General features: G+C 45.6%; 1 protein-coding gene across 2 annotated transcripts in view; it reads left to right on the forward strand.

Annotated features, from left to right (window-relative positions):
* Positions 1 to 7562: 7562 nt before the first annotated feature.
* The window catches only part of SCD5 (stearoyl-CoA desaturase 5), a 175290-nt gene continuing 160794 nt past the window's right edge, over positions 7563 to 22058 (forward strand). The window contains exon 1 of one of the 2 annotated variants that reach the window (XM_023222575.2): positions 7563 to 8053. In XM_023222575.2, the coding sequence (XP_023078343.1) occupies positions 7822 to 8053 (232 nt within the window). In that variant the 5' untranslated portion in view covers positions 7563 to 7821. The remainder of the gene's footprint in view (positions 8054 to 22058) is intronic. The other variant, XM_023222576.1, reaches the window with a different exon arrangement.

Raw genomic sequence — 22058 nt, forward strand, 5'->3', positions numbered from 1 at the left:
AAGCCCTCCTGATCATACCAGACCACATGCCTCATCATGTTTCTCTCTCACACACACAGTTTTTATAGGTAGCTTTAACATATAAAACTTTTTGTCTTATTTCTATCCTATCTACCAGAAGCAACTTCTACTCCAAGGTATGCACTACTGGCCAGAATCCAGGAATTCTGGCTGTGATGGTCTTGTCCTCATACATCTCAGAGCTGCGAGTTTGTATTTAGAATCTTCTAACTGTTCATTGACATTTGAAAGCTGTTACTTGTCTTTCTTTAGGAAGTCCCCTTGGGCACCCAGCTCACAATCTTCTCCAGCTAAATCTGGATGCAGCCCTGTGATTTCAACCCCCTTTGGAGGTCCTGTCCATAATACTTCATCTTCCTCATTTCCAGGAACTGCCAACCCTCCACTATAATCCTGTGGCCTCACCTTGGAGCTTATCATTGGAAACTCTTTCACAACCATAGGTCTCAAGTCTCGGATCCCACTCTTGGGGCACAATGGCCATTACTTCCTTTATTCTCATTCCCTAACACATTTTCTCTTCAATTTCTTCAAAACCTTGGTTCCCTTGATTTCTCCACTGTTTATAACATCTTAGCTTCCTTCTATTCATATTTCCACGAGTACCTGGATCCTTTGTCCTCCTGTCAAACCCACCCTGCAACTTCAATACGGATATTCCATCAGACCGCTGAAGGAGGCTGTGTAACCACAACAGTGCAGAGTTAGCCAGTTTAAGCTTGTGGCAACCATTCTTAGTTGGGCCTTTAATTTGGCCAGGCAACCTTTTAAGTGTTCTTGATCAGCTTCCTCTCTCATTTTCCTCAACAGCTCTTGGAGGCCTTCATCACTTTTTCCCAACTCTTTATCAAATTTCCACTCTGCTTGCCCAGCAGACACCTGATCTTCCCTTCAGAGCAAACAGGCCATCATGGCGTCCTCCCTCACTTTATTGGCCCACGCTGTAAGCTCCCCTCATCCTCATTTCCTTCCAGTCTCCAAGGAAAAGCTGTCCCTCTGCTCTAAGTTAGCCCAACCATCTGTTCACCTGATCCCATCCAGCCCTAGAAAGCACACACTCAACTGTGTTTCTCTATCCCTCTCCTCTTTACTGCCACGCACCTAGAAAAATTAACTTACATATGCATTCTATGCTTATCTCCTCCCTCTTTATCTTAAAGTCACCTCTGTACAAGGTCTGTTCCCATCACTCGTTGAAAAGGCCTCAACAAATGTCAGCCATGACCTTTGTATACAGTGAGCTCTTCATTCCCCTTCTTTCCTGGCCTTTCCATAACATTTTCGACATTGTGAATCGTGCTCTCCCACACTCCGCTGATTCTTTCACTTCTCTCATTTTTCCTTCTCAGTTCATACCACTGGCTTCTTTTTCTTTGCCGTGTTCATAAATAGTGGTTCACTAGGATTCTATCCTAAGCCCTTTTCTCTTCTTACCTTTCCTGGCCAACTGTTTCTACTGACATGGATTTTACTATATTGAACCATGACTAAATTGTTATTTTCAGCCTAGACTTTTTGCCAAGCTCCAGGCACCTATATATTCAAACATCCACCCAAAGTTTCACTTGAGTGTCTAAAACAAGAATTCCTTTTCTTCTTTAATTTACTTCTTCAGTTCCTATCTCAAAAAAGATTATAATGATTATGGTGATAATATTTACTAATTCCTTACTATGTGCCAGGCACTGTTCTAATCACTTCATGGATATTGACTTTAGTTGTCACAGGAATACTATAAGGTAGGTATTATTTTCACTTTACAAGAGAGGAAATAAACGCAAACTTAGTATTTCAGTGAGTGACATTGTTCTTCAGCTGAATACCCAGTCCAGAGACCCCAAAAGAATCTAGATTTTCCTTCCTCCTTCTTTATGTTTAATCCAGCATCAAATCCCTTTGACTCTTCCATTTGAGTTTCTCTGGCTTGATTCCATCCTCTCTATTTATTGTTCTTCAGAATCTGTGCCCTTGCCTTAATGCAGGCCCTCATCATTACTCAACAGATTCTTAAAATAGTGTCCTAACTGAGTTTCACATCTTCAATCTTAGCTCTGTGCACCCCCAATGCAATCATTCCCCACTCTCTTCTAGAGTGGTCTTTCTGCAGCGCACTTGATCCCAGTACTGTGCTACATAAAGGCTTTCTGTGGCTCCCCTCACCTACCTCATAGCTCTGTCTGCACGGCACTCAAGACACCCACCTACCCTCATCTGCTGCCCACTGCATGGCATTTCAGTTTCATCTCCCACGTTTCCCTGCTTTCATTTCAGATATTCCATATACCTCCCTGAATGCCAAGTGCAAAAACTTTACTCACGCTCTTTTCTCTGCCTGGAACATCCCCTACCCTTTCTTTGAACTATTCATACTTCAACAGTGCTGTCTTATATGACAGCCATTAGCCATACGTGGCTACAAGCACTTGTCGTTAATCTGAATTAAGGTGTGTTGTGTTGTAAGTGGAAACATGGACTTTTGAGACATAGTATGAAAAAAGTATAAAATGTGTCAATAATTTTATACTGATTTTACATTGAAAAGATAGTATTTTGGATATATTGGGTTAAATAAAATATATCATTAAAGTTTTTTTTGTTTCTTTCTACCTTTTTAATGTGGCTACATTAAAATTACACATGTGGCTTGAATTTGTGGCTCATGATATATTTTTATTAGACAACAATCTTTCAAAATCCTTACCCAGTACATTTAACCAATAAGGCAAAAGACTTGTACACTGAAAACTACAAAATGCTGCTGAGAAATTAAGGAAGAAATAAATAAGTGAAAAGATATGCTATGTTCATGGATTGGAAGACTTAATATCATTAACATGAAGATACTAATTAAAGTTATATACAGATTCCCTGCAATCCCTATCAAAATCTCAATATCATTTCTGGCTGAACTAAAAAGATCCTAAAACTGGTATGGAATCTCAGTAAGCCCTGAATAGCCAAAACAATCTTGAACAAAAAAAAAGAGAACAAAGTTGGAAGTCTCAAACTTCCTGATTTCAAAAGTTTTTACAAAGCTACAATAATTTAAACCAATGTGGTACTGGCATAAAGACAGACATATAGACCAACAGAGTGAAATAGCCCAAAAAAAGAAAAAAAAAAAACTCTCATATATACGGTCAACTGATCTTCAAATTTCCTGATATCAAAAGTTTTTACAAAGGTACAATAATTCAAACAATGTGGTACTGGCATAAAGACAGACATATAGACCAATGGAGTGATATAGCCAAAAAAAAAAAAGAAAAGAAAAACTCTCATATATGCAGTCAACTGATCTTCAACAGGGGTGCCAAGACCATTCAATGGGAAAAGGACAGTCTCTTCAACAAATGGTGCTAGGAAGACTGGATAACTACATGTAAAAGAATGAAGCTGGGCATTTACCTTATACAATACACAAAAATTAACTCAAAGTATATCAAATACCTAAATGTAAGTTGTATAGCTAAAACTATAAAGCTCTTAAAAGAAACTATAGAGGAAAAGCTTCATGACATTGGATTTGGCAATGATTTCTTGGATATGACATCAAAAGCACAAGCACAAACAATAAAAGTAAAAATAGATAAACTGGACTACATCAAAATTTAAAATGTCAGTGCATCAAAGAACACAATCAACAGAGTGAAAAAGGAAACCTACAGAATGGAAGAAAATATTTGCAAATCATATATCTGATAGGTTGACATTCAGAATATGTAAAGAACTCCTACAACTCAACAACCACAACAACAAAAACCTTATTTAAAAATAGAGGACTTGAATAGACCTTTCTTCAAAGAGGGTATACAAATGACCAACAAGCACATGAAAAGATGCTCAATATCACTAATTATTAAGGAAAAGCCATCAAAACTACAATGAGATATCACTCCTTACCCACTAGGATGGCTATTACCTAAAAAACAGAAAAAGTATCAGTGGGGATTTGGAGAAATTGGAACCCTTGGGCACTGTTGGTGGAAATATGAAACGGTGCAGCCACTATGGAAAACAGTATGACAGTTCCTCAAAAAATTAAACATAGAATTACCATAAGATCCAGCAATACCACTTCTGGATATACATATATACCCAAAAGAATTGAAACCAGGGTCCTGAAGAGATCTTTGTACATCCATGTTCATAGCAACATTTATTTCCAGGAGCCAAAAGGTGGCACAACCCAAATGTCCACTGATGGATGAATGGATAAATCAATAAAATTCATATCCATACAACAGAATATTATTCAGTCTTAAAAGGAAGGGAATTCTAATACATACAACCTGGATGAGCTTTGAAAACATTTTGCTAAATGAAATAAGTCAGTCACAGAAAGACAAATCCTCGGCCGGGCGCGGTGGCTCACGCCTGTAATCCCAGCACTTTGGGAGGCCGAGGCGGGTGGATCACGAGGTCAGGAGATTGAGACCATCCTGGCTAACACGGTGAAAACCCGTATTTAGTAAAAATACAAAAAATTAGCCGGGCGAGGTGGCAGGCGCCTGTAGCCCCAGCTACTCGGGAGGCTGAGGCAGGAGAATGGCGTGAACCCGGGAGGCGGAGCTTGCAGTGAGCCGAGATCGCACCCCTGCGCTACAGCCCGGGGGAAGGAAGAAAAAAAAAAAAAAAAAAAAAAAAAAAAAAAAAGACAAATGCTCTATTATTTCACTTATGTGATGTATCTAGAGTAGTCAAACTAATTGAAACAAAGTAGCACAGTGGTTGCCAGGGTCTGGATGGAGATTGAAAGGGGAGTTTAATGAGCATAAAGTTTCAGTTTTGCAAGGTGATAAAGTTCTGAAGATGGGTTGCACAATAATGTGCATGTAGTTAACACTACTGAACTGTACATTTAAAAATGGTTACAATGTTAAATTTTGTTACATATATTTTATGTTACATGTATTAAATATTTAATTAATGTTACAATTAAATATTTTTAAAAAATCCTTCCTCAGGTATCACTCCCCCTCCTCCCTGCTCCTGTGTGAATTAACAACTCCCTCCTTTGCACCTCCACATTATCTTGCATATACCACCATTATAGCTCTTATCACACTTTTGGTAATTATGTGTTTGACAGGATAAGGGTTACTGTCCCATTTGCCCCCATCCTGGGACAGGTGAATACTCATTCACTCCTGGGGTCCTGACCAGAAGCTAAGAAAATATACTAGGGTCTTTGGCAAGACAGAGAAAAGAGGCAGTGACCCCGGTTGCATAATAGGCTAAAGGGGACCGTTCATTATCAGCAAGAGTATATCTTGTATCTTGCAGATGTTTCACTCTGAGGCTGGACCTGGAGGGACCATTTTTCTTCAACAATCCTTTTATAGGCAGGCTCTGAAAAACCTAAATAACACTTCTTTCCTCCTTCAACACACAGAAACATCTTCTCCATTATGAGGACAGCCAGCTGAAACGATTGGCCATACCTGGTCTGACCCACTGGAGGGAAGAGAGGAAGATGTTCATTCAAGACGGATTCAAGTTAGAGTAGCTGACCTAATAAACAAGGTTTGGGGTTGGGGCTGGGGGGGTGCAATAAGGAACTATTTTGCTGCTTTCCCTGGATTCCTTGTAAGTAAGTTCGATGCCTAATTAAAATTTTTTTTCTGATAATGGACTGTAACTTTCTGTCCTTCCAAGGTCATAGTCAAGAGGTTACATTTGTTTGATCCATCTTTGCTCCTAGATGGGAGCTCCTTTAGGGGTGGGACCATACCTCATTCATCCTTGGATCCCCTGTGCCCACTAGTCCTGGCACATAGCAGATGCCCAATAAATGCCAAATAAATGATTGAATGGTTAGAATGAGGGTCTTTACAGCATTGAGACTTTCCAATAACCCGGAGAGAGGCTTTTGGCCAAGCAACTAGCCTACTACAGAGAGAAAGGACAGTCTGAACTAGAGAGGCACAGGGAGTAGGAAGGTCTGCTGGGTATGGGGAGCAGAGGGAGCATGAGAAGAAAAAGTGATTCATTACATAGCCTAGGTTGAGCAGGCTGATGAAATTCGCACTCTCCAGCTTCATGTTCCATTGTCTCACTGGTCATTATATAGCGCAGACATTTATCTGGTCTCCAGGCAAATTCTATAATTTCAGCTCCGTCTGAACACCGACTCAGTGGCCTGGATTCCACAAGTGCCACATACCTTGCTTCAGCTTAAATCGGGCATTGTTTTGTCTGGCTGCTGGGACTGGCGCAGATCTGCTAACAATAAGATGCTTATACATGGCCCTTTCATGCAGGCAGTATTTAAATTTTTTTCCCCTCTCTTGAAATCCTGGAAATGATTCCTAACAACGGTTAATCTAAAAATCCGCAGGTTTTGGTCAACATAATGGCGCCCCTTCTAACTCACATTCATAGAATATGCAAGCTGGAAGTAAGAGTAGAAACTAGTTCTGCTTCTCAGGTAAGGAAATCTGTGTCCAGAGAGTTGGGCTGGGTTCCAGCCAGTTAAAACTGGAACTCAGAGCTGCGGTCCTGAGCCCTTCCTTCTGCCGCCTGCCGGCCAGTGCGATCACACCTGCTTCAGACACTTCCAGCTCAACCCTCCCTCCATTTTCTGTGCAACTAGGGTCCTCTCTGGAGAGTTCGTAAACCATCAGCTTTAGGAGAGAAGTGGGCAGACACAAATCTTTCACAGGTTAATTTTCCTTGGAACGTTCTGGGTGATTTTTTGTAAAGCCTGATTCTCAATTGTGTTGATTTCAAGGTAGTGTTCCTCACTGGGAGCTAAGGAGACGGTGTAGAAGTGCGCTGATTAGCTAGAATTGACCACAAACAGAGTGGCGCGGCGGATGGGCCGAGCGGGTTGGCAGGGCACCGATGGCAGCGAACTGGCCTAAATCATCTGTGCATCACCTAACAAGCACCAAACTGAGCACTTACTGTGTGCCTGGGTCATCCACAGCTGCCTAATTCAGAACCAGCAGCTTCCCTCCAGCCCTCCCTTGGCCTGAGGAGCCCTACTAACTGGCAGACTCAGGCACTTCTGATTCTCATCGTCGGCCTGGCCTTAACTAGTGTTGCGACTCCAAGCAAGTATTTAAAATTCTCCAACCCAGGTGGCCTGAGGCTTGAGAAGAAATAGAAGGCTTCTCAAAGGGATGATAGTGTCAGGAAGTTTTTTTTGTTTTGTTTTGTTTTTTTGTCAAGGGGAGGGACTGGAAAAATACCATAAAAGGCATTTTGGGGGTCACACACACACAACAGCAGAAGCGCTGTGAGCTGCCCTGCAGGCTCCCTGTCCCGGGAGCCACCTTCCACCCGCCCCCGGGCGGAGGCGGCCAACCCCAGCCCAGTGGGCTCCCCAGTTCGGCCCAGAAGAGCCCGGCCGCGGAGGCCGGGGGGCGCCTTCCTCTTTAAGAGCCGCACGGCCGCTCCTGATTGGCTGTAGCTATGCAGGGTTTTCTTCCACGCTCCCTCGGAGCGCTCCCTCCCGCGTCACCGGTCCAGCTCCGTTTCCACAGCCCCCCCTCCCCGGCCGCGCGCCCCTCCCGCCCCGCGCGCGCCTCCTCTTTCTCGCCGCTGAGTTCAGCCCGGGCAGCCGTGTGGGGCATATGCCAGCAACAGATGCCGGCCGCCAAGATCTGCATTCCTAGGCCACGCTAAGACCCTGGGGAAGAGCGCAGGAGTCCGGGAGAAGGGCGGGAAGGAGGGGACAGGACGTGCGAAGAATTGCCCCCTAAAAGGCAGAAGCCCCCGCCCCCACCCTCGATCTCCGCTCCGGCCGAGCGCCTGCCTGCCTGCTGCTGCTGCGGGCGCCCACCTCGCCCAGCCATGCCAGGCCCGGCCACCGACGCGGGGAAGATCCCCTTCTGCGACGCCAAGGAAGAAATCCGTGCTGGGCTCGAAAGCTCGGAGGGCGGCGGCGGCCCGGAGAGGCCAGGCGCGCGCGGGCAGCGGCAGAACATCGTCTGGAGGAACGTCGTCCTGATGAGCCTGCTCCACTTGGGGGCCGTGTACTCCCTGGTGCTCATCCCCAAAGCCAAGCCGCTCACTCTGCTCTGGGGTAAGTCCCGCCGGCGCCCCCTGCGCCCCGGGCTCAGTGGCCAGGCCGCGCTGGGACGCGCGAGGTCGCCGCTGGCCCCTCGGCTGCGGGCGGTGCGCAGCGACCCCCGGTCTCTCCTCGCCTCCCGCTGCGCGCCGCCGGGGGTGGGGGCCCTTAGCATCCAGTTCTCCGTGCCTTGGGACGGGCAGGTGTTTTTGTCCCGGTATTTTAAACTTCCACGCCCCCCTACCCCGCCGCGGTCTGCGTAAGGAAGCGCATTTGCCGGCTTCCCGATGGAGAGCCGAGGGGACCAGGAGTTCTGCGGCGTCACCGCTGTGCGCAGAGGCGCGCGAAAGGAGAGGCTCGGCACGGGCTGAATCGGTTCCCAGTGAGGGAGGACGGGCGCGTGGTTGTTTAACCCGTGCGGTCCATGGGTCTCTCCTATCCCCGTCTCCCTCCCCCATCATCTCCGCGGGCCACGGACCTTGGGGGCAGAGATGAGGAAAAGAAAGGGAGTTGGACCAGGGAGGAGAGACCGGCACAGGATGGAATCTTGGTTTACGCGCACCAGATGGAAGATACCGGTTCCCCTCTTGCCTCTCCAAGGCCCCTGTCCCTGCTCCCTCCACAATCTTCTATGCCCATTTGCAGTTCTCCGGCCTCGGAAGTTTCTCGGTGAGCAAACCGAGCCCATGGCGAGAGCGGTCTGACCCTAGCACGAAGCTCCAACTGTGGCTGTGCAGAGCCTTCCCCAAACCCTGTTACCATTTGGCCAGTGCGGGTCTGTTCCGCACCTGTGGCTCTCCTGGTACCCTCCTTCCGTGCACCCCCACTCCTGCCAATAGGGAAGGGAGCCCAGGCACAGACCACTATTCCCCTTCCCCTAGGCTCCAGGGGCTCCGTGCCCACCCTGCACGACCCCAGTCGTTGATCTTTGAACCACTTCGCAGCTGCCCTGGCCGCAATAACTGGTTTTGGCCTCCTTTACTGAAGCGGCAGTAGCCAGGACAAAAGGCACAGGCATTGATATGCTGAGTGAGAATTTGACGAGGTAATCCAAGATGCCCTTCCAGCTCCCGTTTCCCTGATCTCTAAGAAACCCAACCTACTTTTATTTTCATAGGGGAAGAGGAAGGAAGAAAATAAGACCTTTCTACAAGGCTTTTTTTGGCATGGTGCCAGCTGCAAATGCCTAGGTAGATAATGGGGCCACTATGGTTCCAAGCCTTCCTTTGAAAACCTGCTCTTGGAAGCAAACCCATCCAAAAGTGGGTACCTCTTCTGTGTGGCTCAGGGAGGGCACAGTAGAGTGGAGGGGTGGTTAGAGAGATAGGATCTTTCGGGATCCCTAAAGCCTTTAAAGTCTCCCCAAAGCTCTGGGAAATCTCCTGCTTCATCTTTCCTTCTCTCAGTGCACCTCCTCATTTCTGTGTCCTTTTTACCATCACCTTTACGTGTTGGTTTAATTCTCCAACTGACTAGACTATGATGTTCTGCTGTTGCTTCATGAACACTCCCACCCTGCCAACCAAAGCCCTTATTGCCCAGAGTTCTCCAACAAGCCCCCCCCCCCCCCCCCCTTCTAGAGGCAGGGCTGGGCTTGGCCCTCAGAGCCCGGTGGCCTCTAGGGGATTGAGGCTTATCTTTAATAGCTGTGGTGTTCAGAGAGTGCTCAGGGAACAGTGAGCACTTAAAATATTATCTTACATGCTTAGGGCTCACAGACTCCACTCCTTACAGCCTCTGAGCCCCAAGACCCTGGCATTGGACCAGGAGCCACAAGGACAAGGCCCTTCTCTCCAAGTTTGCCAGATCACCTCTGCCTTTTCCAGACCGCACTCTGTGGTGAAGATAGTACCTTTGTTTTGAAAGACTGTTGCTTAGAGGACACCTCCCAGGCCGGGGTCTCCTCTAGCTTCCTTAGAGAAGTTAACAAACTGAAGGAATCCGGTTTCCCCTTTGTGATGCATGTCCCAAACCCCATCCCATACCTCCCTGCCTCCCTGGATAAATTCTGCCTTTGCTTAATCTGCTATTTCCTAAGTCTTTTTTTTTTTTTGAGACGGAGTCTCGCTGTGTTGTCCAGGCTGGAGTGTAGTGGCACAATCTCGGCTCACTGCAAGCTCCCTCTCCTGGGTTCACGCCATTCTCCTGCCTCAGCCTCCCAAGTAGCTGGGACTACAGGCGCCCGCCACCACGCCCGGCTAATTTTTTGTATTTTTAGTACAGACGGGGTTTCACCGTGTTAGCCAGGATGGTCTTGATCTCCTGACCTCGTGATCAGCCCTCCTTGGCCTCCCAAACTGCTGGGATTACGGGCGTGAACCCCTAAGTCTTAATTCTCTCCCCACCTTCATTGCCTCCCTAAAAAAAAAGAAAAATAGCAGACAATGGTAGATATTAGAGTTTTAAGGTCCAAAATTGTGACTAGAAACATTCCAAACAATGGGTCTTATCTGATGAATAGCTACTGCTTCTGCTGCCTTTTTTTTTTTTTTGGTGCGACAAAGTCTTGCTAGAGTGCAGTGGCACGATCATAGCTCACTGCAGTCTCAGTCTCCTGGGCTCAAGCGATACTCCCACTGCAGCCTTCCAAGTAGCTGGGACTATAGATGTGCACCACCACACCTGGCTATTTTCTTTTTCATTTTTTTTTTTTTTGTAGCAATGGGGTCTCACTATGTTGCCCAGGCTGGTCTTGAATTCCTGGGCTCAGACAGTCCTCCCAAAGTACTGGGATTACAGGTGTGAGCCACTGTACCCAGTCTCATGAATAGCTTTTGAGAGAAGAAATGAGGAACAATCAGAGACCAGCTAAGATCAGCTGTGCTCATGGCTAGGCTACATAGGGTAAGCGGAGGGACTAGGCAGACGACTGACTCAGGGTTATTTTCAGTGAAAGCCCTGGTGCCTTGATCCACAAATGTCCCCCCCACCGAAGGCCCTTTTTCATCACCTCCCTACCAGTTATGTGTAGCATTAGGGCCAAGTTCATGCCCTAGTGGTTTGCTCATGCACTTCAAGGACCTGACTTGTAGAGGAAATAGGCTTAGCCTGTCCATTGCTTGCCACCCTCCACACCAGATGAGGTTGCGCTGGAAACGAGAGGCCTCTATGCAGTGCACCCAGCAGGGGATGTGTTGGATGTGCAGTGTGCGGAGAGTAATTTGCGTGGTAGTAAAATGTCATCCGTGAAAGAGCCATCAAATTGTTAGTTCATCAATTGTTAGTTCTCCCTGGGGCCAGAGCATGTTGTTTTCCTTTTTTATCCTTTTCGTTTTATGAGTGGGCAGGCGGTCAGAACAGAATGCTCTTGGTGCCCCTAGGTCCTCAGCAATGAGTTCATGACTTTCTTTTTTTTTTTTTTTTTTTTTTTGAGTTCATGACTTTCAAGGACAGAAAGCAAACTCCAACTAGACAAAAAACCTGCATCTGAAGGCTTGAGCTCACAAAAATGCCTGCTTGAGAGTTCCTTGCCACAGGGACAGTTAGTCAATGCCCTGAATCCCAAGATGGGTAGAACAGGGAGTGATGCCTTGCAGTTACCGTGTGGAGGTGTGAGTCCTGGGGCTGCTTCCCAGCGCAGCCTCCCCTGATGGCCTCCAGACATCTGGCTGTTGCCTCCCAGAAACATCAGGGCCTTTTCTGTTTTTTCCCTAAATGTCATCCGAGTCCCCTAAATGTGTCCCATAGTGACATCATGACTATTTTCCTCATGAGATAACTTCAGTGACAGCACCAGGCATGCAAAGCAGTAATTTTCCCTGTTTCCTTTGATAGATCAGCCATCCTTCTATCCTGTCTTGGGGCAAATGTGACCACTGTTAAGGCAGATATAGGGTTCTATGGTGCCCTGCTGGGTTCTTGGAGCATCTGCACCATCCTATGTGGGATTCAGTATATGCCAAGGAAGCTGCGAAGTGGTGGAGATTAACAAGGCAGTGTGGGGTGATGGGGTGGTCAGTAGAAGCTGGGGCTTGGAAGGTGCTGGTCCACCAGTCACATTCTGAAATGTGCCCAAAGATGAGCTGTCTTCCACTGGGCATCAGGTAACCTGTATCTGGTCCTGATGTCTTCACTGGGTTGTGTTTCTTTTCCATCAAGTACCTCAGGTTGTTGAGGAGCCCCAAGAATGCATGGTCATGGACTTCTGTCTTGCCCCAAGGTTTTCTAGAGTAAGCAAGGCTCAGTAGACAGGCAGATCTGAATGTGAATCCCTGCTCTTCTACTTACTTACCAGGTGAATGGCCTTGGACAAATTTACATCTCTGAAGCAGTTTTCTCACCTTTAAAATGGATATGTTAATACTGTTTGCTCCTAAAGTTGTGAGAATCGAATTAGATGATGTGTGTAAATCATTGAGCACAGTGCCTGGCTCTTGGTTGGTGTTAATTATTCACTGTCATTATTATTGGTCCTAATACTGGCCCTTTTTCTTTAGCAGAAGAAAAAAAAAAAACTCTTCCGGCAGCACAATAAATTCCACAATGCTGGCACAGAACTTGGCCTCACTGCCTCTCTTGCATAGAAAAGATAGATTTGGCCTTGGAAATAAGGGCTCTTTCTCAACGTTCCAAAGAGAGATGAACACAAATCCCTTCTATACTTCCTCCCTCCTTCATGCCCTTCTCTTTCATTCCATCTTCCTCCTGTTTTCCTCCAAAAGATCATTGTTTTGTAGCTGGGATCTTTTTGTTCAGCTGACAACTCAGCTGGTCTTTAGCATTTTCTTTGGGATTTTTGAGCACAGCCAGTTAGAATTGCTACAGAAACAGGACCACATCATTTCTCTGAGTCTCTTAGAGTCTGAGTTTTGACTTGTTTTTCTCCCTCCCTCTTCCTTTGACTCATCATTTTAAAAAATCTTTAATGCTCAATTAAACTACTAAAAATCTAAGAAAAGTGAATGGCTCTTCCTTTCAAACCCTGTAATTCCAAGCCCATTGTTGTTACAACTCTTGCATTTTTAACAAATGGGCAAGCATTAAGAGCCTTACCCAAGCCTGGATTGCAGCTAGACCGCAGAGAATAGAGTGTGCTTTTGCTAATAGTCCCAACAAGTATGTACATGGATTGAGGTTAACATTATTGACTCAATTTTAAAACAAACAAACGGATCAAGGTCACTGCTGACGGCACTGTGACCATGAAATGAGAAAGAGAGCTGCAGAGTAGAAACTGGTGCGAAGCCTGACATTGCTAAGTTTAACTTCAGACTCGTTTCTTTACAGTTTGTGAGCCTCAGTTTCCTCATCTGTAAAATGGATACAATAATACTGAGTTGACAGTTATTTGAGAATTGGGGCATATGTATTTTCTTTGACACAGGTCTTGCTGTGTCACTTAGGTTGGAGGGCAGCGGTGCCATCATGGCTCACTGCAGCCTCAATCTACTAGGTTCAAGTGATCCTCCCACCTCAGCCTCCCAAGTAGCCAGGGCTAGAAATGTGTGCCACTGCACCCAGCTTTTTTTTTTTTTTTTTTTTTTGTAGAGATGGGGTCTCACTATGTTGCCAGTGCTGGTCTTGAACTCCTGGGCTCCAGCGATCCTCCTGCCTTGGCCTCCCAAAGTGCTGCGATTACAGGCATGAGCCACTGTGCCTGGATAGGGCATATGCTAAAGGGCTTGCTAAAGAGTAGACGCTCAATGCTATCTACTATTACTACCTCCCAAGGTAGGGGCCTGGTCATGAAACCTGCACTGGCTTACTGGTCTGTCTTGGACTTGGAGTACTTGTGACTTAAATGTAAGGCACAGCGTTTTTTTTTTTTTTCGAGATGGAGTTTCGTTCTTGTTGCCCAGGCTGGAGTGCAAGTGCAATGGCGTGATCTCAGCTCACTGTAACCTCTGCCTTCTGGGTTCAAGCAATTCTCCTGCCTCAGCCTCCCCAATAGCTGGGATTACAGGCATGCACTGCCATGCCTGGCCAATTTTGTATTTTTAGTAGAGACAGGGTTTCTTCATGTTGGTCAGGCTGGTCTCAAACTCCCGACCTCAGGTGACTCACAGGCCTGGGCCAACCAAAGTGCTGGGATTACAGGCGTGAGCCACTGTGCCTGGCCAGGCACAGCTTTTAAATCCAAATATTTAATCATGAACTTGCTGTAATATTTTAGTTTTCACCTCACCTAGTTTTGTGTGTGGCATAAAATTATAATAGTTGCTTGGAAAAAGTCAGTGATCGATTTGCAAAAGGGTGACACAACCGTGTTTTTTTTGTGTGTGTGTTTTTTGTTTTTTGTTTTTTGCTGTTATTGTTTTAAGGATCTATAAAAGTATCTTTGAGTAGCATTTTTTTTTCATTGAACATTTATTTTGAAATTCTGTATTCTCTGGAATGCAGTCTACCCATTCCTTTGTCCCATGTTTCTTTGGAAGTGCTACAACCTTGGGTGTAATAAGAGTACAACCAGCATTAGGCTGTACCTGGAATCAAATGAAACAGTGCAGTAAGTAGCTTGCCTGGAAGTCGGCACAGAGTAAATGTTAGCCTTCCTTTTCCATCCACACATTTCCTTAGTGTTTCTCTTCGCTCATTCCCTCTGTTCAGCTCTCTTCCTTTGGAGGGCGAGGCAGTCTAGCCAGCCCACTGGATAAAGAAAGCTCCGTGGTTATCAGGAAGCCCTGGTCCTGGGTAAAGGCAGTTGTTTTTTGTTTTTTTCCCCCCAATTGTATTTCCCCTGACAATGGATTGGTGGCTACAACAACAGGTACCAGCTGTTGTCCCTCACAAATGCCTGTTGTTTGTTCATTACATGTGTGAATGGCCACAAGAGAGATCCTCACAGTTGTGCATGCAGGCACATATTCATTCATCCACTAATCTTTTTTTCTTTCTTTTTTTTGAGATGGCGTCTTGCTCTGTCGCCTAGGCTGGAGTGCAGTGGCGCGATCTCGGCTCACTGCAACCTCCGCCTCCCGGGTTCAAACGATTCTCCTGCCTCAGCCTCCTGAGTAGCTGGGACTACAGGTGCATGCCACCACACCAGACTAATTTTTGTATTTTTAGTAGAGATAGGGTTTCACTGTGTTGGCCAGGATGGTCTCAGTCTCCTGACCTCATGATCCACCCGCCTCGGCCTCCCAAAGTGCTGGGATTATGGGCATGAGCTACCACGCCCAGCCTACTAATCATTTTTCACATTCCAATGATTGTCAGAAATAGTGGCACATCAGAATCACTTGGGTAACTTTTAAAATTATCAAAAGCCTGGGCCTTTCTTTACCTAGGCCTAATGAATTGGAATGTCTAAAAGAGATGCCCTGGCTTTTTCTTTATTTTAAGCTATTCAGGTGTTTCTAATGCACAGCACGCTGAGAACCATTATTCAATTTCCTTATTCAACAATATTTATTACTTACTCATTACCTGACAAGCACTGGCACCATCCCTGACTTCATGGCACTTACAGGCCAGTTGGAGAAACAGGTGCACAGGTGACACCCCTCAAGGCACCATCCATACTCGGGTGCTGTGGGACCGAGAAGCAGTGCCAGCTTAGGGGGAATTGGGAGGCTCCCCAAAGGTAGGAGCCAAGTGGAGCCTGGCAGGTACAGGGATGGTTGTGGAGAGGCTGGGTGAGCTGGCATCACAGCCTGAGCAAAGGTCCTGAGGAAAGAGAGACAGGGCAGGGCAGCTCAAGAACTCAGTTGTTCAGCATTGCTGGTGAGTAGAGTGGAGAGAGAGGAACATGACGTGGAGAGGGAGACGCGCTGGAGGTCTCTGCTTAGAGGTGAGAAGATTCAGCAGATCTCATCTGGTTTGTGGAAAGAGAGGCTGCCCAGGGCTCCCTGCAGCCTTCCCACCGGCTCTCACCTCCTCCTCTCAGCCCATTGCACATACCAATGATCTCTAGTGTGGAGGAACAGTCTCAAGCCCAATTTCTAGACCAATACTTGTCGGTGGGATGTGTGAAGTTATTCAGGAAAGAAGCTGGGACAAACAGCTCATTGGGTGCGAGTGTCCCTGACTCTTAAGTGGGCTTGAAGTGGGGCTGGGCACCTGCCTCAGGCTGCATGGAGCTGAGGGGAGGCTTGGAATAAAATCTCAGTTGGGCATTTGATTTCACAGACTCAGACTCAGTCCTGGGGGAAAAATTACTAACAAACAAATACACTAACAACAACAACAACAACAAAACCCTAAGGCTATCACAAACTCAGACCAAACCCAGAGCCCGTCCTCCTTCCCCTTCCTTCCTTTATCCTGTACTCTTTCCCCTGTTTCTAAAAGGTACATGTGTGGAGAGGGGGTTGTTCCCATTCCCCCTCATTCTTTCTTTGAAACTACCTTTTAGCAGCTGATTCCCACGAGCCCACGTTCCAGGGAAGAAGGATCTGTCTTCCTTCATCTCGCTCCCCATTTTTGCAGGTGTTGGGGCTACTGCGGGGCCTGCTGCTTACTAGGAAGGTTGGAGGAGGACTCTGTGGGTCTTGGCACGTTGCTGGTTTCTCTCTAGAGACATTCCAGAGCTTTAGAACAAACATGCAGACAGTCTTACAGCTGCAGTTGCCTGAGCCTTAAGGGCCTTGCTACTCAAAGTGTGGTCCTCGGACCACCAGCATCAGCATCACCTGGGAGCTTGTTAGAGAAAACAAATCCCAGACCTCACCGACCCCAAGAAATCACTATCTGCATTTTAACAATATCTCCAGGTGATTCATCTGCACACGAGTTCAATCACAGGCTGACCATTTAGAGAAGCTGGACTTGAGTGGCATTTTGCAGTTTTTCCTTTTGATGGCCTCCTCCCCTTTGCTTCCCCTCCTACCCTTCTGACTCCTTGTAGCTTATTTTAGAACATGTCAGGATCCTGCTTCTCTGTCAACAAAAGGATGTTGTTAAAATCTTTCAGCCGGCAGCAGCAATGTTTAATTCATGGACTAGAAAATTAATTTTATTTTCACGAATAGAGCTGAGGAAAAATAGCAAGGAGACTGTGCATGGCCCTTGGGAATCCAGCTTGTCTATTTAGCAGACGAACGGGCAACAGTGGGGAGGCCTGAGGGGAGGGCTGCCTTCTGCAAACTTGTGTAGCAAATTGTATTAGGATGCTTTTGGCTGCAGGTATCACAAAATTCAGCTTCAAATGGCTTAAAAGGAAAATTTCTAATTTCACTGATAAAAAATCTTGAGATAGGGCACTTTTAGGATGACCCAGCAATGCCATCAAATAGCCAGTTTGTTTTCTGCTATGGTTGCTTGTCGCATTCAGTTTTCCTCATGGTTACAAGGTGGCTGCCAGAGTTCCAGGCAGCACATGGAGTTATAACAATGTCCTATGGAAGGAGAGAGAGGCGGCCCCTTCCTGAAGTTTCATTTTATCAGAGACAAAATCTTTCCTGGTTACCTCACAGCTGATCCTCACAGCTGGTGTCCTCTTAAATCTCACTTGTGGCCAGGCACAATGGCTCATGCCTGAAATCCCACCACTTTGGGAGACAGAGATGGGTGGATCACTTGAGGCCAGGAGTTCCAGACCAGCCTGGCCAATATAACAAAACTCCATCTCTACTAAAAATACAAAAATTAGCTGGGAGTGATCATGAACACTTGTAATCCCAGTTACTTGGGAGGCTAAGGCACGAGAATTGCTTGAACCCAGGAGGCAGAGGTTACAGTGAGCCGAGATCATGCCACTGCACTCCAGCCTGGGTGACGGAGCAAGACTGTCAAAAAAAGATTTTTTAAAAAAGTCTCACTTGTAGGATTGTGTCATGTGTCCGTTGTTAAACCAATTATTGGGAAGGGGATGGATTACTATGGGTGGTTCAGCCTGATCAGGGTTGGACACTTTCTTCATCTGTTCAGGATACTATAACAGAATACCACAAACTGGGTGGCTTTTAAACAGAAGAAACTTATTTCTGAGTTCTGGAGGCTGGGAAGTCCACAAACAATGCATCAGTAGATTGGTGTCTGGTAAGGACCCACTTCCTTATTCATATATGGTGCCTTCTTGCTGTGTCTTCACATGGCAAAAGGGGTGAAGGGTCTCTTCTCTCTCCAGCCTTTTAAAAAGGATTGATTGGTTGATTGATTGATTGACAGGGTCTTGTTCTGTGGCCTAGGCTGGAGTACCATGGTGTACTCACAGCTCACTCTAACCCCAAACTCCTGGAATCAAGGGATCCTCCTACCCCAGCCTCCCAAGTAGCTAGGACTACAGCTAGGCTACCATACCTGGTTAATTTTTTACGTTATTATTTTTGTAGAGAATGGGGGTCTTTTTATGTTGTCCAGGCTGGTCTCAAACTCCTAGCCTCAAGTGATCCTTCCACTTCAGCCTCCCAAAGTGTTCGACTTACAGGCATGAGTCACTGAGTCTAGCTCACCAGCCTTTTCTTAGTGCCTTAGAGGGCACTAATCCCATTCCTAATGGTTCCATCCTCATGACCTAATCACCTCCCCAAAGCCCCACCTCCTAATACCACTACCTTGAAAGTAAGGATTTCAACATAGGAATTTTGGAGGGAAGACAAACATTCAGACCATAGCAGCCACTGAGTCACATGCGGCTAGGGCAAAAGACCCAAATAAAATGGAGGCTCTGGCTTGAAGGAAGCGGAGGTCGTGGCTGTTGAGACAGCCAGCACCTCTTCTCCATGGCCTTCCTTGGTGTTGCCTCCATTCCCTGGAAAGGTCTGGCTTCTGTGTTTTACATTTCAGTGTGCTCTTCTCAGTACAGTGGTAGGTTACTCTGGGCACAGGGAATTTTTAAACACCCTTGTAAGAGGGTTCCTGGAAGTGAATTAGGAAAAAAAAAAAAGAGGGAAAACCAGTGACTTAGAATGGGTTCTTTACCAAGGTTCTCCATGGTGACATACTTTCCCCAGACTGATCGTTTTCTTGGTTGGTCATTTTCCACATCTTTCAAGTGACAAAGAATCTCACTGATGAAGTCACAACCAGATTTCTGTTCTCTTGCCTCAGATTTTGCTTAAAAAGGGAGTATTTATAAGGCCAGTGCATCCTCACTTAACCTCACACAGCAGGTACTTTTTGTTTGCACAAACAATCTAGGAACAAAGATCTTGCTTAGGAGGAGGGTGCTAACTGTGTGAAACAAAACAATAGCTTTTGGCTAGAGAGGATGGAAAACCTTATTTTAAAGGGCAGATGTCAGAAAAAATGTGTAGAGCGGGACTGTGGCATAGCCATTGTGTAAAACCTTTCAGTCAAACAAAGCATGTAACGTGCCTACTTAAGGTAATGCTTGATCTGGGTTGCTCCTGGTGGCTGTTGGGTCTTCTGGGGTGGAAGTTTTTGAAGATTGCCTTTTTTTTTATTTTTTTATTTATTTTTTTTTAAGGTGAAGTCTCACTCTTGTTCCCCAGGCTGGAATGCAATGATGTGATCTCGGTTCACTGCAACCTCCACCTTCCAGGTTCAAGTGATTCTACTGCCTCAGCCTCCCCAGTAACTGGGACTACAGGCATGCGCCACCAAGCCCGGCTAATTTTTGTATTTTTAGTAGAGATGGGGTTTCACCTTGTTGGCCAGGCTGGTCTCGAACTCCTGACTTCAGGTGATCCACCTGCCTTGGCCTCCCAAAGTGCTGGGATTACAAGCGTGAGCCACTGCGCCTGGCCAAAGATTGCCTCTTAAGTAGAGAAAAAAATCAAATGTCAATGAGCTTGAAAATGAAACAGGACATGAATAGAGTTTAGAAATCAGGTTTAAATTTATTTTTTTCCTGTATCACTACCTATTCTATGAACATTGTCACACACTTGCTATTTGGGCTGTGTTGGTTTTAGCTTGGTTCTCTGAAGAGACAATGGCTTACAAATGCAGCCTATGACCTAAGTTGGAAAGGCCATCTCTAACAGCACCCTCCTCTTTAACATCAAAAAGCATTTATTAAGCAAGTATTTAATTACGTACAGCCTGGGGCACCCATTGTGTAAGAAAACAAAGATCAGGTCTCTACCCTTCTCAGTTTCATAACTGAAGGGAACAGCTGTCATTTCCCCCAGTACCCTAACCAGCTTACTGTTCTTCAGGCGGAGGGAGATAATGGAAAATATTTTACTTTCAAACTTCCATGCATGAAGTTAGAAATGAATTTCCAAAATGTAATTGTCCCGTGGAGTAGTTTATCAACCCACTCCTCTAATAGGTTCGTAAGAAGCTTTTGCAGATGGTTACAATAAAGCTCATCTCTATTCTCAGCCTATGACTCACTTGAGTGTCCCCAGAAACATTCGTTTTGCCCTGGAGTCTCTATTAGCCAAAGGAGATATTTATTAGTAAGTGTGAATAATGCGTACATATCTCCCCCCTTCCACCTCTCGCCCCCAAATCCATTGTTTGGCTCTGTAGCAATTGAAAAGTGGGTGAGTCATTAGCATTTTTTTAGCTATACTCAAGTTACTTTATACTCTGTAGAGGGAGAAAAAATAATTTTCTCTCCAACCTTTGTCATTTTTACGAGGGACAGACCCCCTGTAGCAAAAGAGAAACTAGCAAGAGAAAAACAAATGGAAGTTTATGGACATATATACCTCAGGTATACATGAGAGAGAACCAGGGAACGAGTAATTCTCAAGGAGGTGACTTTGCATTTAGGCGTACGTACCATTTTCAACAAAGAACAGTAAATTTTTAAAGAAGTGACAGGACAAACCAAAAGGACTCTGAGTCTGGAGGGAAGGCAAATTGATAAAGGGTAGTTAGTAAGGCTTGTTATGTAGGTTCCTTTGATGTCTCAAGGCTGCTAGGGGTCTGACTTTGTCTTCCATGGTCATCCTTTGCTTTTCCTGGTAAAGAGGGGAGGAAGACCCTTTTGCCTTTGTAAATTTATGTCCCGCTTTTAGGCAAATAAGGGGAGGGCAGAGAGCTCTTCTTATATCTGCTTCCTTTCAGTTGCTTTCAGCTCAGAATAATCCTTATGCCAGAGTAGCATATTTTGGAGCGGCATATTCTGGTTTGCTACAGCGTCATCTGGAGCTGGGAGGGGGGTGGGGGGCGGCGAGAGAAGCCACTACCCTGTAAGTATGGATGGGATCTGCACTTAACTTGGCAGAGCTCCCATGAGAGTTGGAACAAGCCACAACTATTAGAACTACTATTCCCTACGGACAGAGCTGTGCCACGGTGTGTGCGCAGTGTGTGCCACTGTGGCCCTACTAGTTGTTAAAATATTGAAATAGTGAATAGCTGCTGCCTTCCCTGGTACTCCTGGAATCGCCAACAATCCAGGAGCTAAAGGGTTAATGCCTGGCCCAGCTGCAGGGCTTAAATCTACATCTGTTCTGACTGTTTTTGATTGGCTGGTACCCTGTGGGTTGTCAGATGTTTTTAATATCACCTCTGCATTTGCATCCTCTTCTTACATAATCCATATAATCTTCAGCTTCTATCCCTTTCACAGTTCTAATTTAATGAGAACTTAAAAAAATCAGTCTGTTATTCTGGCTTAAATTTATGTCCCAAAACCATGTAAAGAAAGGCATTACAGCACTGTCTAAATTCTGGGGCTTTCACTCACTTGTCTTAATAGAAACTCCTTTTACGATAGAGGCAATGTGTATCTAAAATGTGATTTTATTTTCTGGTTTACAATTGCCTTTGCATAAGATTTCCTCCCCCCAAAAAGAATTGATACTAATTTTATCATCAGAGAGAAATAACACCGTAAATATAAAATGGTGAAGCGATTTCTTTTTGGCTTTAGGGGTTGGGAATATGATGTGGAAGATGGCACTGCAGATTTAGGTGTACTCCTCACTCACAATTCATTTTCCCATGAGGCTGTAAATTGTGTCTAGGTTCTCCAGCTAGCCTGGGGTGAGCATCACTCAAACCATCACCTGAAGCCTGGTATAGGTATTTTTTTTTTAAATTATAGAAAGTGTTAAACATATACAAAATAAAGAGAATAAAGTCTGTTATCGCTGCCTCACATGCACCTGGGGATTTTTTTTCTTTGTAACTGTTTTACTTGGATGTGTAATTTCAAGCTCATAGAACAGTTGTTAAGAATAGTACCAGGAACTCCCGTAGACTCTATCCACATTCA

The sequence above is a fragment of the Piliocolobus tephrosceles genome, chromosome 3, assembly GCF_002776525.5.
Source record: "Piliocolobus tephrosceles isolate RC106 chromosome 3, ASM277652v3, whole genome shotgun sequence".
Taxonomy (NCBI): domain Eukaryota; kingdom Metazoa; phylum Chordata; class Mammalia; order Primates; family Cercopithecidae; genus Piliocolobus; species Piliocolobus tephrosceles.